Raw genomic sequence first — 17593 nt, forward strand, 5'->3', positions numbered from 1 at the left:
TTGATTCATCTTGATTCATTGCTGCACAGCGTGTAGTTATGTGTACAAGCATGTGGCATTTACCCTCAAGTCTATGTGTATGCATATGCTTGCAGTCGTGCGTGTGTGTGTGTGTGTGTGTGTGTGTGTGTGTGTGTGTGTGTGTGTGTGTGTGTGTGTGTGTGTGTGTGTGTGTGTGTGTGTGTGTGTGTGTGTGTGTGTGTGTGTGTGTGTGTGTGTGTGTGTGTGTGTGTGTGTGTGTGTGTGTGTGTGCGTGCTTGCTAGCTTGCAGATGTCTGAATCTGTGTCAGTGTCCATTCATGTTTGCAGGTGTTCATGGTGATATTTCATCTATGGGATTCAAAACTCTGCATTTCCTCTTCTCCCCAGACATGCATATTCACCTTCTAGACCTGAACACTCCTCCTCCACTCTCTGTAACGCTTCATACTTTGTCGTTTACATTCCTACCTTTGTTCTCCATCCTATAGATCCTGTCTTTGACTGGCTTTCACCAGTCTTTTTAACATTTATTTATTTTCAGTTCCAGTTTTTTTTATCTGTGCTTCAGTGTGTTACGAGCCACCAGGCATTCAGAAATGTATATGTTTTTGAAAAACTGAGTCCAGGATATGATCGCGTGAGATACTATCTTTGAAAACGACATCTGCACGTGCATTCCCTTTTACTTATGTGTACACGTGTAAACACACACACACACACACACACACACACACACACACACACACACACAAGAACACACATGCATCCACATGAACATGCATGTGCGCACACAGGTACACACTGTCTGGCGTGTGCGAGCGCGTACACACACACACAGATATAAACACACTTGCACACACGTATGCTGACATACGTGCTCACAACACCCCATGCCCCCCTGGCGCACACGCGCGCACACACACACACACACACACACACACACACACACACACACACACACACACACGCACACACGCACACACCTTCCTAATGCCTCACAACTGTTTCCAATCTAAAGGTTCCTGCTTGTCTGGGCCCTGCCGGGGCCTGATTGCACGACACTGGATACAAGAGATCCTGAGGAGAAAGGGCAAGGCTGCAGGGGAGAGAGAGAGAGAGAGAGAGAGAGAGAGAGAGAGAGAGAGAGAGAGAGAGAGAGAGAGAGAGAGAGAGAGAGAGAGATGCTTTTCCTTTTCCCTTGGTTTCCCTCCCTGTTGTTTCCTATACCTGTCCAAGACCATGTGTGTGTTTATGTGTTTGTTAAGATAATAGGCCCTACCCAACATCCATCACGTTAAAAAACAAGTGGTTGTCTTTTAATGGCATCCAGTCGTACATAACATGTTTTGCCAAGCACTGAGAGATTAACTTGGCTGGCATAGTTTTGAATATGTTGTTAATTCACTTTAGACAACGATGTGAAACCGCTACTTTATACTGCTATAACGTATTTAAAAAGCAACCAGATATGCTTTTTAGAAAAGAGTATGTTTAATTAATTTGGTTGATTTTATATTTCAACCAAATAAATGGATTAAGATACGAGTGGTACGACAAATGGGTTGTTTTTTTATTTGTAACTTGTGAAGCTTGCGTTGAAAATTCGCACTAAACGCACCCAAGTCAAATGAATATACAAAACCACTTTTTAAAATAAAATGTTTCAGAAGAGACACATTCAATAAATGTATTTTTCATTACATGCATTGTATATCTTGGGTAAATATGTATATTTTCCCCAAGTTTTTAGTGAAAAGGTAAGCCTATAATCTATTAGTTTGTACATAAATGTGAAGCTAAAAAGAATGTCCCTATTCGTTGAGGACTGTCAACTATCAAACCAATAATTTAGTAGTTGTGGTGACAATGAGCCAGGGGTGATTGTGTTATAATCACACACTTTCTAACATACGGTATACTTATCTATCGAGGAACACAATGTTTGGATTAAAAAACAATTAACTATAAATTACCTGCATACAGTATACAAGCTGCCGCATCCTTGCTTATGTTTGAGGCAATTTGAATTGTATTAATAGTTTTTAAAAGAGCAACCATGTACAAATTTACTTTTTCATTAGGATTTTTGTTTACTCTTCTTTTTTTTGCTATATTGTATATTGTTTTATTTTTGCTGTGGTTTATATATTATATTAATACTTTCTTTTGGTTTTAGGAGCTGAAATAATAATAATGTGCCCTAACACGCTGCTGTTGTGCAAAAGGTGCCACATAGTGACTGTAGGCACTGACAAGTGCCTATAGGTAACACAGTGACAAGTGCAGAGGTGTGTGCGCACATGTGTACGTGAGTGTGTGTTCGTTCGGCATGTTTATATGGCGTGTTGTTGTGCCCATACCTGAGGGAATGCACAGGACCAGCTTGTTGCATTGGGCTAAATTGTACGGCAAGAAAAAAGATGTAGAGATGTAAAAATTGAAGGGAACAAGGGTAAAGGGTGAACAGGTATAGCTGCAGAAATAGTTCCACTGATGTTGATACTGAAGACTATATCATAGAATGGAGAATGAGTAGCATATACACAGAGCGAGAGGAGCCATGCATGGCAGGGCTTGAGATGTAAGTAGTTAAAGCTGGAAAGCAGGGAGCATGTAAATTGTGTTTACGAGTTGTGAAATAGGTCTATAGGTAGAGACAGTGGGTTTTAGAGGAATGAGGACAGAAGGGGGTTAGAGGAGAGAGGTTAACAGGGACCCTAGTGGCTGGCAGACATGGCCCAGGCACCCTCCATCCTCCAGACGGAGAAGGCATAGCTCAGTCTTTCATGGGCTAGGTAGTTGCAGCTGGCCAGCTTGGCATCCATCTCATCACTCTGCAGCACCTGGTAGAGGAAGTCAATGTAGCGTGACGCAAGTTTGAGGATCTGGATCTTGCTTAGCTTGTCCGAGGGCAGTGTGGGGATGATCTTACGTAGGGAGGCGAACGCGTCATTCAAAGACTGAGTACGTTGACGCTCCCTCACGTTGGCAATGACGCGCTGAGTGTGCAGGTCCTCGAAGGGCTGTTCCGGCCCCGGGCCTAGCGTCGAGACCACCGTCGTGACCACCGTCGTGGGGCTTTTCTTCACCCTCTTTGGCCCAGATGGAATTAGACTGTTGGGGCTTCCGGCTCCCATCTCCTCTGGCCGACTCAGGCCGTCCTTCTTGGGATACGGAACCCGCTTTCGACTCCCCCCTTGGAGGTTCTTCTTAGACCCCCTGTCCATTTCTTCCTCGCTGGCTCCAAGGCCTCCTTCGGGGGAGTTGGTGCAGGACACCTCCTCTCGCATTGCGCCGTCCTACTGAAGTCCTACTGCCTTTCCCTACAAAGACAGTATGCTATTACTCCTTGATTTCTTCCTTTTTCTCTTGTGCGCTGACACTTCTACAGTGCCAGTGAAGATGGTGTTCACGAGCTAGTCTAAAAAATGTTTATCTTCCTCCACAGAAGCAAAAAAAAAAAAGAACGGTCTTTCTCAACTTACGCCCGTTGAAGCTCCATTAGACTGGATTTCCTTGTTGAAAGGTGTCACCTTCACATTCCCATCTCAATCTGGCAGTCAGAACATCAACAAACCTTCTGACGGGCTGGTTCACCTCCTCCCATTTTATACTAGTCCAGTAACGCAGGGCCCTGCGGGCCGCCTCCATTGGCTGAGCGGAGTTCCGTTGGGTGTGACTTGGTCAGAGCCAGACAGGGAAGCAGGAAGTGTGCGCTAGCTGGTGGATGGTGGAGGAAGGGGGTAAGTGGCCCTCTCCGCCAATGGGGAGAGCTGTGTCTAATTCTGCAGGAGATGTCTGAGGCTTTATGGGTTCCAGATTTCTGCTGGATGCTTGCTTGGCGTTAGTCCGCACCCGCTTGTCTGTCCTCTCCCTCATCAAAGTCAGGGGCAATTATTAGACTTTTTTTCCCCCCCCGATGTAAACCTTGAATGTTATTGAACAACGTTTAATATTCGGTGAACATATTCAAGTGAACAGACAGAAAAGAGAGGGGACACAAAATTACAAAAAATAATGCTGTAAAATGTTGCATGTAAATCATACATGCTGCTATCAAATGGCAAAGAATAAGTGTGCCATAATCCATAACATCTTACAGTATATATATATTTATATAGGAGGTTATATATTGTATAATGTAGAAATAAATAAATAGATTTATAATTATTATGATTTTTTGTATTAAACAAATCTTCTCCTTCTCCCGGTATCCTCCATTTCAGTCACTGAAATAACTATTTACAGCATGCAGCTGGATTGTCAGGTTATACAATAAACTGATGGATTACTGTGGTAACTCACAAAGCCTTATAAACCCAAAGAGATTTAGTTAGTTTAGTTTAGTAACTTTCAATAACTTGAAAATAGGGTAGGTATAAACAGACATTTATAAAAAGCAGGTGTTGATATGTCAACATTTCAAACTAAATATTAACATGCATGCTTGATTAATATTTCAGCGTAGTTATGCCATAGAAAACATTTGAGACACTAAAGTCCAGGGACCCTTTATAAATAAACAACTCCAGCAGTAGTGGTTACTTCAGCCCTCCTATTCCTCCATTCCTAAAATCTATACAGCGGTCGACACTAACAAAGTACATTCACTTGAGTACCGTAAATAACATGTTATAGTAGGCCTATCTTTACTTTACTTGAGTATTTGTATTTTTGGATACTTATGACTTTCACTCCAAAACATTAACAAGACAAATATTGTACTTTTGACTCCACTACATGTCGAGGAAGGGAAAAGGGTACGTTATGAATAAGCCCTATTTCAAATATAGTGGAAACAGATCTACAACCGTGATGCGATGCGTTGTGAGCTTATAGATCTGCTTTGTTGTTTTTAGAAGTGTCTGGAAAATCTTTGAATTTCTTTGAATTTTTTTAAATATTTTAATTAATAAATAAATATAAAAAAATAAAAAAGATAACATTTTGTTTTACAAAAGAAATGTACTTTTGAATACCAAAGCATGTACTTTTGAATACTATTATTATTATTTTTTAAAGCAAGCACTCTGCTTTAACTCAAGTGCATATTTGACTGTGAGACTTTCACTTGTCGTGGAGTAATATTTGACCAGGAGTATATCTACACTTTTGACTGAAGCACTGTGGGGCTTCAGAGTGCTTTGTCCACCACTGGCTCAATCTCCATGTTAACAGCCACAGAGGCCAGCCAGACAGTACCCAAAATAACCCTTGACCTCCATGCCCCGGTGACCTCACCCTGATAAGGTGAGAGAGCTCTGCTAATTGTGCCTTCCATGTCCTCTGGGGAAAGCCAACACATGTTGTTGCTCTACACTCCGGACCCTGGGGAAGGTAGGAAGCATGTGGACCTGCTGCAGCCACGCAGCACCACTATAGCACACACTCACTCATGCTTTCTGTCTGTGTGTTCTGTCTAACTCAGTGGTTCTCAAACATTTCATGCCAAGGACCCCCAAATTGATATGTATTTGGCCGCAGACCCCCATCTGAAAAGGTTTTGTGCCAAGGTCCCACAGAAGAGAAGATTTCAGATTTTTTTTGAATAAAAAAATAGCAGATGTACAAGCTCGCAGCGCGGCACGAAGTGACGCGCTGTGAGCTTGTAGATCTGCTATTTTTGAATACCCAACATATAAATGGATAAAGTGTTTTTTTTAACTAATTGTGCTTTGATATTCATTAGGCCACGGACCCCCATTTGATATTATTATAATTTTGTAAATCTCTGGGAGCCCAATCTCCACTGTAAAAACCTTAGTGTTAATTTAACTCTGACAGTGTGTAAATGGAACTAGAATCAGAATCATCTTTATTTCACATCACAGGTTTACAGGTGTAAAACAGTGCGGGTGTAATTCGTTTTTTGTGCAAGCTCCATCATTTAGATTGTTTCCAGAGAAAGAAAGAAAAGGAGGAAAAGACAGAAGGGGGAGATTAAATAAAAAAAGAGACAACCCTACATAATTATTTACTCATAGCATATCCATCCAAACTTATGTGCGTGAGGTTATATACTGTTCATGACATAGACATTAGTGCAAGAAGAGTATCAGTGCGTTGTACATGAGATTAAGGTGCAGAGTATCGGCAAGTGTCAAGTCCAACCACGTAGTCCACAAAAGGTAATCCACAGGTAGGTCCATGAGGAAAGCAAAAGTCCAAGGCCAGCCTGATGACAGGCCGTGGCAGTGGTGGAAAAAGTACTCAGATGTTTTACTCAAGTAAAAGTATCAATACTGCAATGTAGAAATACTTTTTACAAGTAAAAGTCCAAGTATTAAAAATGTACTTGAGTAAAAGTACGAAAGCATTGGCATCAAAATGTACTTAAGTACCAAAAGTAAAAGTACTCATTATGCAGAATGTCCTGTTTCACAAGTGTTCAAAATGTGTACAAATATTTTGAAAATAGCAGATCTACAAGCTCACAACGCGTCGCTTTGCGACGCGTTGTGAGCTTGTAGATCGGCTATTTTCAAATAGCCAAAGTATATAGGGATAAAGTGGTTAATGCATGTTTTGTAATAATAATCAAATCTACAAAGTAACTAGTACCTAAAGTTTTCAAATAATTGTAGTGGAGTAAAAGTACAATATTTGCCTCTGAGATGTAGTGGAGTAGAAGTAAAAGTATTGGAAATTGGAAATACTCAAGTAAAGTAGGCTACAAATACCTCAGAATTGTACTTAAGTACAGTAATTGAATAAATGCACTTAGTTACTTTCCACCACTGGGCCGTGGTCATGCCTTGCTCAACAGCCTGATGGTAGGTGGGTGGATAAGCTGTTCATAAACCTGCTGGTGTGGCCCTTGATACTACGGTAGGCTGTAACCGAATAGACCCGTCGGCGTTACAGACCCATAACATAACAGTCGATTTGGTTCCTAACTATCAGTCATTTACCTGGGGACCCCCTGGAACCCCCGGGGGTCCACAGCACAGACCCCACTATGAGAGCCACTGGTCTAACTAACACACTGGTTCTCAAACATTTTCATGTCAAGGACTCCTAAATTGATATGTATTTGGCCGCAGATCCCCAGCTGAAAAGGTTTTGATCCCATAAGAGAAGATTTGTGTGTAAATAAATTGTCAAAATTACTCCAAACTGTTCCAACATTTTTCAAAAATAGCTACATGTGTCGTGTAAGCTTATTTTTGAATAGCCTAAGTATAAAACAGGGTTAAAGTGATTAGGATGTTATATTAACTCCTTTTGCTAGGGACCGGGTGGACCCCCTCAAGGACCCCTGGCGAGGCCTGGGCCGTAGCGTGACGGTCCAGGCACCCTAGGCTGCAATGCCAGCCTGACAGCGTGTCGCGGGTTCAACTCCCGTTCCCGACGACCTTTGCTGCCTGTCACCCCCCCCATCTCTCTCCCCATTTCCTGTCAGCCTACTTTCCCTATCCCTCTTTAAAAAATTAAAATAAAGAAATAAAGGCATAAAAAGCCCCAAAAAGATCAATTAAAAAAAAAGGACCTCTGGTGGTCCCTGGACCCCATTTTGAGAACCACTGGTCTAACGCACTGGTTCTCAAAGTGGGGTCCTTGAGAGGGTTCCAGGGGGTCCCCAGCTAAATGGGGAATAGTTTTACCTCTCAAGCATTATTTCAATAGCCAAAATAGCCAATCTATAAGCACACAATGCGTCACGATGCGATGCGTTGCTATTTTTGCTATTTTATTTTTTTGTTTTGTCCATGACATGCACTAAATAGGGATGCCAAGTTGAACATGGTTAATTTCACTATAATTTCACCAGCTTGGAGGTCACCAGCAATGATAGACTGTACTTTATAACATTGACAATTCAGATGATAGGTTTCTCTCTCCCCACGTACAGTAGCTAAAGATAGTTGCAGAATTCTGTACTTAATCTAACAACTAAGATCTTCTCTTATGTCCCTGGCTCCAAATCTTTTCAAATGGGAGTCTGCGGATTATTACGTATCAAGTTAGGGGTCCTTGACAGTCTGACGACAAGTGCATGCCCACAAAGTCTTCCTCAAAAACCTGTTTGACAATGCTGAGTCCCACTTCTTGTTTGTAGGGCAAATGTGCCAGCTAACGTATAGACAGATGATTTGTTTAAGGAGTAACTCCGCCTAATCTGTGTGAAGACTGACTGGGTAATATAGCAGGGTGCTGCCCATGTCATTTGTTATTGGTTGGTATTGGTGCCAGGTGATGTCATGTCACCCCGAATAGAGTACAAAAGGAAGTGACATCACCTGGTACCATCACCAACCAATAACTGATTGATGCATGTCACCATCAGGCTATACACAGTTTTTGGTTTTGGTTACTTTTTAACATTAACAGACCAAATATGTGGCTATGGTGTCAGCAAGAAATGTGAGAGTGGAACACAAGCATGCAGTCCGAAGTAAAAAAAATAAAACTCTCATAACATTGCCATCGTGAAGATAAAAGGTTATAAAACATAAAGAATTGGGTGCCTGGTGGCTCAGCCAGTGCACAGACCATATGCTCCTAATGAGTTCGGGGACTGGGGTTCAAATCCGACCCCAGTCTTGTCTCACATGTCTCCTCTCTCTCTACCCTTGGTTTCCTGTCTCTCTCCACTGCCTATCTGACGTAAAGTATAAAAGCCTAAAATAAATCTGGGGGGACAAACAACAACAACAACAACAACACACACATACACACAAAACATGAAAAACATTACCTACTGTACAAACCTACAACCTCCTGTTGCTTGTAGCCAAAGCTACCTGTCACGTAGCTTTTCAACAAGGTTACACTCCAGCCTCACTCTCCATCACGCATCATCACCATGAAGTGATCTGGTTGGGGGTTTCCGTTCCAGTTTCTGAAAAAAAAATCTTTTTGATGACATCATAATTAATAATTGCTTCCATATCTAAAAACGGCACCATTACATCTCCCTCTGTTCGCTAGACTAAATCGAGTTTAGTCATGTTTAAGGAAACTCTAAAAACACATAAAAGTCTAGGTTTTATTTTGAAAAAGTGGTAGGCCCATTCAATAAAAAGTTCATGGAATGTAAGTGAACCGTATGTCATTTATGACACAGTGTTGTGACAGCACTCTAGCCAACAATCTGGGTGTGATTGCCCTGTGCGTTCAACGGACATAAACGTGAGCTCTGTGAAGAGAGCGGCTCAGAAGATTTTGATGAGCCCCATGATTGCGCTGGTATAGATTTCATTCAGAGTAGGACGATCAATGGAAAGTAGCTTGAACCCGGTCAGGTTCAATCAACTCAGAGCTAAAAACTCATCTGGCCATCAAAGTGGTGCTGGGGAAGGAGATATTGAATTATAGATGTCCCTATTTGCATAACAGGGCCTTTTTGGGGCGGGGGTACAGGAAGTTGTCGTCAAATCCAGGATTAACTGAAAGTAGAATGGTGTTTGTTGGCAAGCGCTGGTCAGATACAATGGATCTTTGCAGGAGGACAGGAAAGCCATTGTTGCTGGGGCGAAACCTTGGGGGCTGTTGCTTACCTTAGTGAAGCATGCCTTCATGCCACCATCATGGAAAAAATGAGTAAACTAACCGAGTGGGCTAACAGGAATTGCGTGGTGCACCCTTTTACGCAAAAGAACAGAGGGGGGGGGGGGGAGCGGGAGAGAATGGAAGAAGATTAAGAAAGGGAAAAGAAAAGAGAAAGAAGGGAGAGAGAAGGGGAAAAAAGTGAGGCTGACCAAACAGAACCAGATGCAGGAGTGTGGAGGCTCGTTTGATCTCTGTCCTCATAGGCTGATTGATGTTGCACATTTCATTTCCTTGTCAGAGTCTTGACATGATGTTTCACTAAACACTCCGGCCCTGTTCTCTTCTTCTTTGTATTTCTGAGGGGGTCATAATTAACCCTTCCTGGAGCTGAAAACAGACAGCAAGCAACAACAGCAAGGGAAATAAATATACAATACAGTAATATATATTATATAGCAAAGCGCGGGGGGCTTGGATATCAAAGGAGTTAAAGACCATTGTATCGTCCAGCTCTTGTCCCTCAGACATATGGTACCGGCTGACGTGATTCGCGCTGAAATGCTTCCATGGAGGAGCGGCCATGTTGACAGAGAAGAGCCGTTTGAAGTTCCCCAGATATAGGAAAACAATTTCTTTAAGTCAGTAATGCAGTCAACTCAATTACAGTCAGGGCTCCCAGAAGTTTTTCTGTTCCTAGACGGCACTGACTGATCAGTGACTCACTGGGTTGGTACGACGATAGAGCCCAATCAATCGCAGCGTGTACCTGACCTGGTGGGGAAAGTGATCCTGCCTTGGACAAATAAATGTCTCTCCACCTTTACGCCCTCGAGGAGGTTCCCTCTGCCCTTCTGGGCTGCTGTCATGGGGCGTCTGCACCCCTCCCCTACCCATCTCTCCGTGGCTCCATACCTCCTGAGGAGCCTAGTGGGACAAAGGCTGACATCTGGGACCCATTTCCCCCCTGGAGAAACCCTTCCTGTGGGGTATCCACTTATAGGGGTTTGTGTGGGGGTGGCGGATGGAAGGTGGTGGGGGGGGGGGGGGGGGCGGGTGGGTGAAGCAGGCGTGCGGCTGGAGAAGGGAGGGGTGGGGTGGGAGGTGTTTCAAGGTGCTGTTTTTTTTTCTTTTACGGTGTATGGGGTGGGTGTGACAGACAGGGGTGTCGGGGGTGGGGCAGTAGTATAGAGAGACCAGGGGGGACGACATTAGGCTCAGAATACGAGAGGCACCGTGGTCAGTGAGAAGAGCTGGAGACCACCTTTAGTGACAGGGAGCAGTTCAAGTATAGGAAGGGGAGTTTTGATTATCTGTCAGGAATCTGGATGAGAGTTAATCACTTAAAGTTTCTTAAACCCTCTATACTTAGTAAAACTGACCTGAGTTGCAACTGTAGGCCTACTTTACTTGGTACGCTCTTTTTTCCACTCTACACCAAATCTCTTGCTGGGGGTTCACGTGGCAAAATGGGATCGAGTTAGCCCTTTCTTGCGGCACGTCCGATTGATTGACATTTACAAGGCATCAGACAGGGCTACTTTGCTACACGATACCGTACACACATACTGTACACACATGTACAGTATATGTGCATTTACACATGTTACTGTACACACGTGTGTGTGCACACATAAACTGAACCCGAACTGTTGTTTGACCCCTGGGAGTTGGTGAGAGTAGGGTCAAAGTAGGCTGCACTAAAAAAAACGCAACTAGACATTTTTTATTTTCGTATTCCTTTTCGAGGCAGATTGCTTCAAAAGACTTTCCCCCTCTCGTCTGCGTGCTAACCTGTGTTATTCTTGTTTGGCTGTGACTTATCTTCCTATATTAGGCTGTAATTTATCATAATATTTAGTGCTCAAGCTTCCCCCAAACGTCCCTGCTTTCATGTGTAATTTAGCCAATATCCTGCGCTGGCTCTGATTACTGTGTTTAAGTCCTGGGGTCCATCCATGGCACATTACAAACAGTCCCAGTGGAGTTCACAGCTAAAAGCAGGGGAGGGGATACAACATGTTGTACTGCCTGAGAAGAGAAAGAAGTTTAAGCCATTGGTTCTCAAAGCGGGGACCCCAGGGGTCCTTGGGGGGGGGGGTACCAGGGGTTCCCCGGGAAAATGTGTTAATATAGCGTCACAATCATTTTAACCACTTTAATCATATTTTATACTTTGGCTGTTCAAAAATAGCAGATATACAAGCTCATAGCGCGGCACGAGTGCCGTGCTATGAGCTTGTAGATCTGCTATTTTTGAAGAATCCCTGGTACAAAATATTGTTCACTTGGGGGGTCCACAGCCAAATACATATCATTTTGGGGGTCCTTGATATGAAAAAGTTTGAGAACCACAGGTTTAGGCAACAGGTTAGGTTGGTCTGTAATGAACCAAGTCTTCAGTGGTGGACAGTAAGTACAGTAAGTACATTTACTTGAGTACTGTACTTAAGTAGAACAAAATTGAGTATCTGTACCTTACTTGAGTATTTGTATTTTTGGATACGACTTTCACTCCTCTAAGCTTCAGTCAAATATTGTACTTTTGACACTAAAGGAGTCAGAAAAAGAAATGACTTGTTTTCTATCAATTACACACCCCATGAAGCCTTGAATTCATGGAGATTGTTTTGTTTTTGTCACATTCCTGAGCCATTAATTTGATGACCGGGTCATCGGTCAATAGGAAACTCAGTAGGAGACTCTTTGAGTGACTCAGCCGATCAGGCCGATTCTATAAATGCCGTCTGAATCAGTAGGTCTTGGGGGTTCTCTTTTCGTGCCAAAGGACCCACAAATGTATATATATATGGTCGCGGAACCCCATCTGAAAATGTTTTGTGCCAGGGACCCCCAGAAGAGAAGATGTATTAAAAAATAGCATATGTACAAGCTCGCAGCGCGGACAAAGTGACGCACTGTGAGCTTGTATATCTGCTATTTTTTGAGAACCACTGTTCTAAATCCTAAGCGTTTTCTGAAAAACATATGTTGCTATATTTAATATAGCTAAAATGACACAGATGCTTTCCCAGTTTTAATGGGTTAAAGGTAATACTACGCTACCATGCGATGAGGTTAAAAACTAAAAGGTGACATGCAAGTCTAGAGTCCATGATGTAATACTGAGAGAGTGGACATAATTACTTGAATAAAATAAGGTACGCACACTGCTAGATGTTTGATATGCTCCCACTGTTTATTGCTAAGCTCAGTTCGACGTTTTGATCACGTCTGGACTGAAACGTCGTACTGAGCTTGCAATAAAACAGTGGGAGCATACCTAGCAGTGTGCAGGACGTATTTTATTTTTGTCGAGCTCTTGTTTGTCCTTGCACCTGGACACTACGGTGGATGTGCATGCACTACTTCTCTCATGCACACAGACAAATAAAGGATGACAAAATGGAACCAAAACTGGTTCTTCAGAGTGATGCCATAGAATAACCCTTTTTGTTTCCAGAGAGAACCTTTCAGACCATTTATTTGAATGGTTCTTTAAAGAACCTAAACCCCTTAAACGGTATAAACTTCATCAACTGGCTGAAATGTGTGTGCTGAAAATAGCAGCTCTGCAAGCTCACAGATCTGAGCTTGTAGATCTGCTATTTCCGATGAATGTCTGGTTATTTTCAGACATTTTACCACTCTATTAATACATTATTTTGTATTCTGTTTTATTTTCTCTTTCTTTACAGTTTATGTATTCTGATCCAGCAGCCGTTGAAATGTTGGGATGTGCGAGCGAGCACCTCTTGACTCATACAGTATTACTTGCCTCAACATTGATTTTCAATCCTACTCACATTAGCATTGCAAAGACAATCAACTGACATGTATTTCAACACAGTGAACCCTTAGCCAGCATAACTGTTTCTAGCACATCATCACACAGAACTCTTGGTTTCACATCTGACTCAGCATTTTTAAATGTGCAAGGTTCACTTTCTCCAACTGCACCATTAGCATGCTCAGTGAGTCAGCAGATAAATTGACCATGTGGCCACAAGGTTTGGAAAACACTGAATCGGTGTGAACCCCAGAATTAGCAACGCAAACCACAGGACACCAGGTTTCAGGAATCCCTTCAACTGAATTGATATGGTACAGTACATGTATAAAATAGTCGCACACTGGAGGATATTATAGCTATTGCCAATGTTTCGATATCTTAGGGATGGGACGATATGAAAATTACATGTCACGATTATTGTGGCAAAAATAATTGTGATTAACGATATCATCGCAATAATCAAAATATGCTTAAAACTTAAAATTACACTTTTGTTTGACCACTTGAACCCCCAGCATCCCTAATCTAGGGGGAACGTTCGCCAAAAATAGTCGATCTACAAGCTCACAACACGTTGCGTTGCAACGCTTTGAGAGCTTCTGGATCTGCAATTTTTGGCTAATCGATTTGTGAAATAAGAGTGTACCAAATGTGCTCTTTACAGGTCCGTTTCATCAAGTATAGAGGGTTTAAGTCGTACTGAATTTGCAGCTCAACAAAAGCTAATTCATCCTATAGTGTATGACAGAGGACAATTTCACGATAAACTTTAATCTCTGCGATACGATTATTGTGAGCGTTTTTTTTTTAATCACAATAAACGATAATAACTATTATCGTCCCATCCCTAGTGTATCTCCTCATCAGGACAAATAATAAGTAGATATATGGATGGATGTCATCCAGCGCTGCACACATCTCTGCTTATTCCTGCTATTTTCACTCATGCACCTACAGTAGCCTACCTACAGTAGTACCACAACGTCTGTATATTAAAATATATTTTTGTTCTGTGTCTGAGAGCAGCAATGCTCCAAGTCAAATTCCTCATCATAGCCAACTTGGCTAATAAACAGACTCTAATTTCATACAAAAAAACCAACCCCATGCCATTAAGAGTTGCTTGTGTTGAACAAAGATCAAAGTGATAACCACCATCATCATCAGTATTGTAAAAATAACTCAAATTTCCGATACCCAGTCTACCATGATCAACCAAATCCTCTCTTGGTAAATGTTTCCATTGTCATCTTTATTTATCCATAGTTCACTGTCGCCTAATACAGATTCTCCAAAGCCACAAGTCCAAATATTAGGCTAATTACAAAAATCCCAGATGTCTTTGGAATGAAGTGAGTAATAGGGTCCAATTTTTTGACCCTCACTGAAAAACCATTTTATAGGCCTAAGCCACACATCAAGGTAGTTGATGTAGGCATACTTATGGTGACAATTTCCTTGGATCAACACGGTTATTACGGTACATCGTGATATTTACCACTCACACACTTCAAACGTTGGTTGTGAGAAGGATATCATAAACCTGGGATCAGTGTGCGATCCACTGTGTCAGAACCAATGACATGTATCAGATCAGGCGTTGGCACGCTGTGTCAGGTACTGTCAAAGTACAGTGAAGCGCAGTGCAGCCCTGCAGAGGTAGTGGAATGCCGTGTTCTTTAGAACTGAGCTATTGCATTAGAAACATCAACAGAATCCTGCAGCCAGCTTCAAAGTGGTGCGCTTTCACATTGAATCAATCCCTTCTTCCATTAGATTAGATGACCTTACCAAAGCTACATTGCACTAACGTTTCTTTATGGTTTCTCTAATCCTTCGCTCTGGTTTTGGTTCCCCCTGTGAAGCCACTTCAAACAGCTGCTGCCATGGCATATCCCTTTGTGCTCTAAAACGGCAAATATGTGTCTCTCCCTAAAATGTTTCAGATGCGAACGTTCCTGCAGTCCCAGGGGCAGAGCAACACACCAACAACACAGAAGAGAGAGAGAGAGAAAGAGAGAGAAAGAGAGAGAAAGAGAGAGAGAGAGAGAGAGTATCAGGGGGACAGAAGAGTCAGTGGAGGTCGGACATCTACTGTACTGCTGTCACCCGAAGGAGTTAACAAGGAGGTCTGGCTCGGCCTGCCTGAGGGAGAGAGGACTTCTGGCAGGGCCTGACTTTGAATGAGTGACGAGGGTTGAAGGAGATGACAGTGAGAGAGAGAGAGAGAGAGAGAGAGAGAGAGAGAGAGAGAGAGAGAGAGAGAGAGAGAGAGAGAGAGAGAGAGAGAGAGAGATGGATGGATAGAGACTAGATAGAGACTGAGAGAGAGATGCTGCAGCAGTAAATCAGTGTGGTAATAATGAGAAATTTGAGGGGGAGGGGATCACAAAGGTTTAGAAACATGTGTTTCAGTTTGTAAATAAAACAGTAAATTGCTATGGATATTGCTTGAATATCTGTGGGCTTTGTACTTCTCTTTGCGGAAGTTCCTCCGAAATCATTCCGAAACAGCCTTCTGAAAATGCCAGAGCATCTTTTTAATGTCAGATAGACCATCTGGTTCTCTACTAATTCAAGATGGTAGCTTTTCATTCTTCTTTTTTTCTTTTCTTTTTTTCTTTTTGCCACTCTCCTTTTTTTTTTGTCAGACGAAAGCTTTATATTTGCATTATTAAAGCGAATTCTCATTGTTTATGTGTTTTATTCTGAGCCGTCTCATTTCAGAGACATCCGCCAAAGTTGTGAATCCAAAGGAGCAATATTGTTCATGTCCACCCATTTTGAACATATGACAAAAAATATTGTATACAGTAAATATATCTATAATAACACTTCAAAGTAAATGTTCCCATGTGTCATATATATAGGTAACCATCAAAGGAAAAGAATAAAAAACAGCTATTAATGCTTCTATTTATATGGCATGTAAGTTTGATGAAAGGCAGGTGGACTGCAGAAAAGTACTTGAACATCAGAATGTAATATATTGAAACATAATGTAATCCTCTAGGCCACATATATTGATATTTTGATACTTCCGACCTCTGTCGATGAACATTTAACAAAACTTTTTTCACTCTAAAGTGGTTAAATTAATTGGTATACATTTATTTCCTGGTAAATGTTGCACTTTAGTGCTTAAATAAATTTCTCTCTATTCTTTCATATTTGATCCCTTCCTCCCAGTGTCAACCTGTCTGCCAGACTGTCAGTTAGGAGGACTTTCGGTAGATTACTTCCTTCCTTGATTTGGGCAGAAAAGAGTCACATAATTCAATAAAACAGGGACCCCTCCCCCTCTTTACATACCACACAAAAACACACACGTTTTACAGCCCAGTGTATAAAGTTAATAGGACGCATTTGGTTCCAAAGCCCACAGCTTGCTCAGTGGAAAGTAACTTGGATTGTTTTTCAGTTTCTTAATGTTAAACTTTATAATGGCTTGATAAAAAATGTTACTATGGTGATCTAACCACAACATTGCAATTACCTTGATGCAATGCAACTCTGAGGGCTTGCAAACAAGCCCCGTGTAATGTCATTAAGATATAAGTACCACGAAAAATGTCCTTTAAAACAAGAAAAAAAGTTATAAGATGAGGGAAAGCATGAGAAAAAATAAATAATGATAGTGGTTTATAAAAGGATCAAAGTTAATGTTACCTCTACTAAACAATGAATTCTGGAAGAGTGCCAGCCATACTTTCCATAGTCTACCAAATGTAGCCTACGTTATAGTTTCCCCCTAACATCAGAATGTTTTCTAAAAACTGACGCAATATTTTCATACCCACAGTGTCTTCTAACGGAATCTCTCAAACGAAAAAAACGAGTTCTAATGCAACAAATATTCATATATGCGGACATAATTCAGCCACATATTTTTCGCATCAACTTCAAAGTCCTTCCATCAGGCAGCTGCCTTAGCAAAATCATACACCAAAAACTCGCTGCACCCCCACATTCTCTTTGAGGGACAGAATAAAAATGTGGACGGATTGAATAATTGACAAACTTCAAAGTGCAGGTTATTGCCCGGCATTTACTGTTATGACTGCAATGCTATGGGGTGTTTTTCCTTTAAAAAACGTATGCCGGGTGGCTGGGAAAGTGGCTTCCTACCCTCCCAGTGCAAATCCCTCTCTAATGCCCAACACTGACCCTCTTCACCCAGGCTTAGTAGGAATGAAAATGTATCACACCTTCAAAACACTATCTGTTCCCTTGGTAGTTTCTCATAATATGGCAAAGTAGTAGGCATCAGAATGGAAAACATAGTCATTTATAGTCTGGGATTGATGTGGGACCATCAGTGACATCATA

The 17593-nt window shown here is 41.8% G+C and overlaps 1 protein-coding gene across 1 annotated transcript in view; it reads right to left on the reverse strand.

The window, feature by feature from the left end:
- Positions 1-3546, reverse strand: part of LOC308082343 (twist-related protein 2-like) — an 8060-nt gene extending 4514 nt beyond the window's left edge. Inside the window, exon 1 of the mRNA XM_080424063.1 lies at positions 2343-3546. Coding sequence (XP_080280189.1) covers positions 2700-3272 — 573 coding nt within the window. The 5' untranslated portion in view covers positions 3273-3546 and the 3' untranslated portion in view covers positions 2343-2699. The remainder of the gene's footprint in view (positions 1-2342) is intronic.
- Positions 3547-17593: the final 14047 nt, after the last annotated feature.

The sequence above is a fragment of the Gymnoscopelus braueri genome (genome assembly GCF_963280865.1).
Source record: "Gymnoscopelus braueri genome assembly, chromosome: 3".
NCBI classification, from domain to species: Eukaryota; Metazoa; Chordata; class Actinopteri; order Myctophiformes; family Myctophidae; genus Gymnoscopelus; species Gymnoscopelus braueri.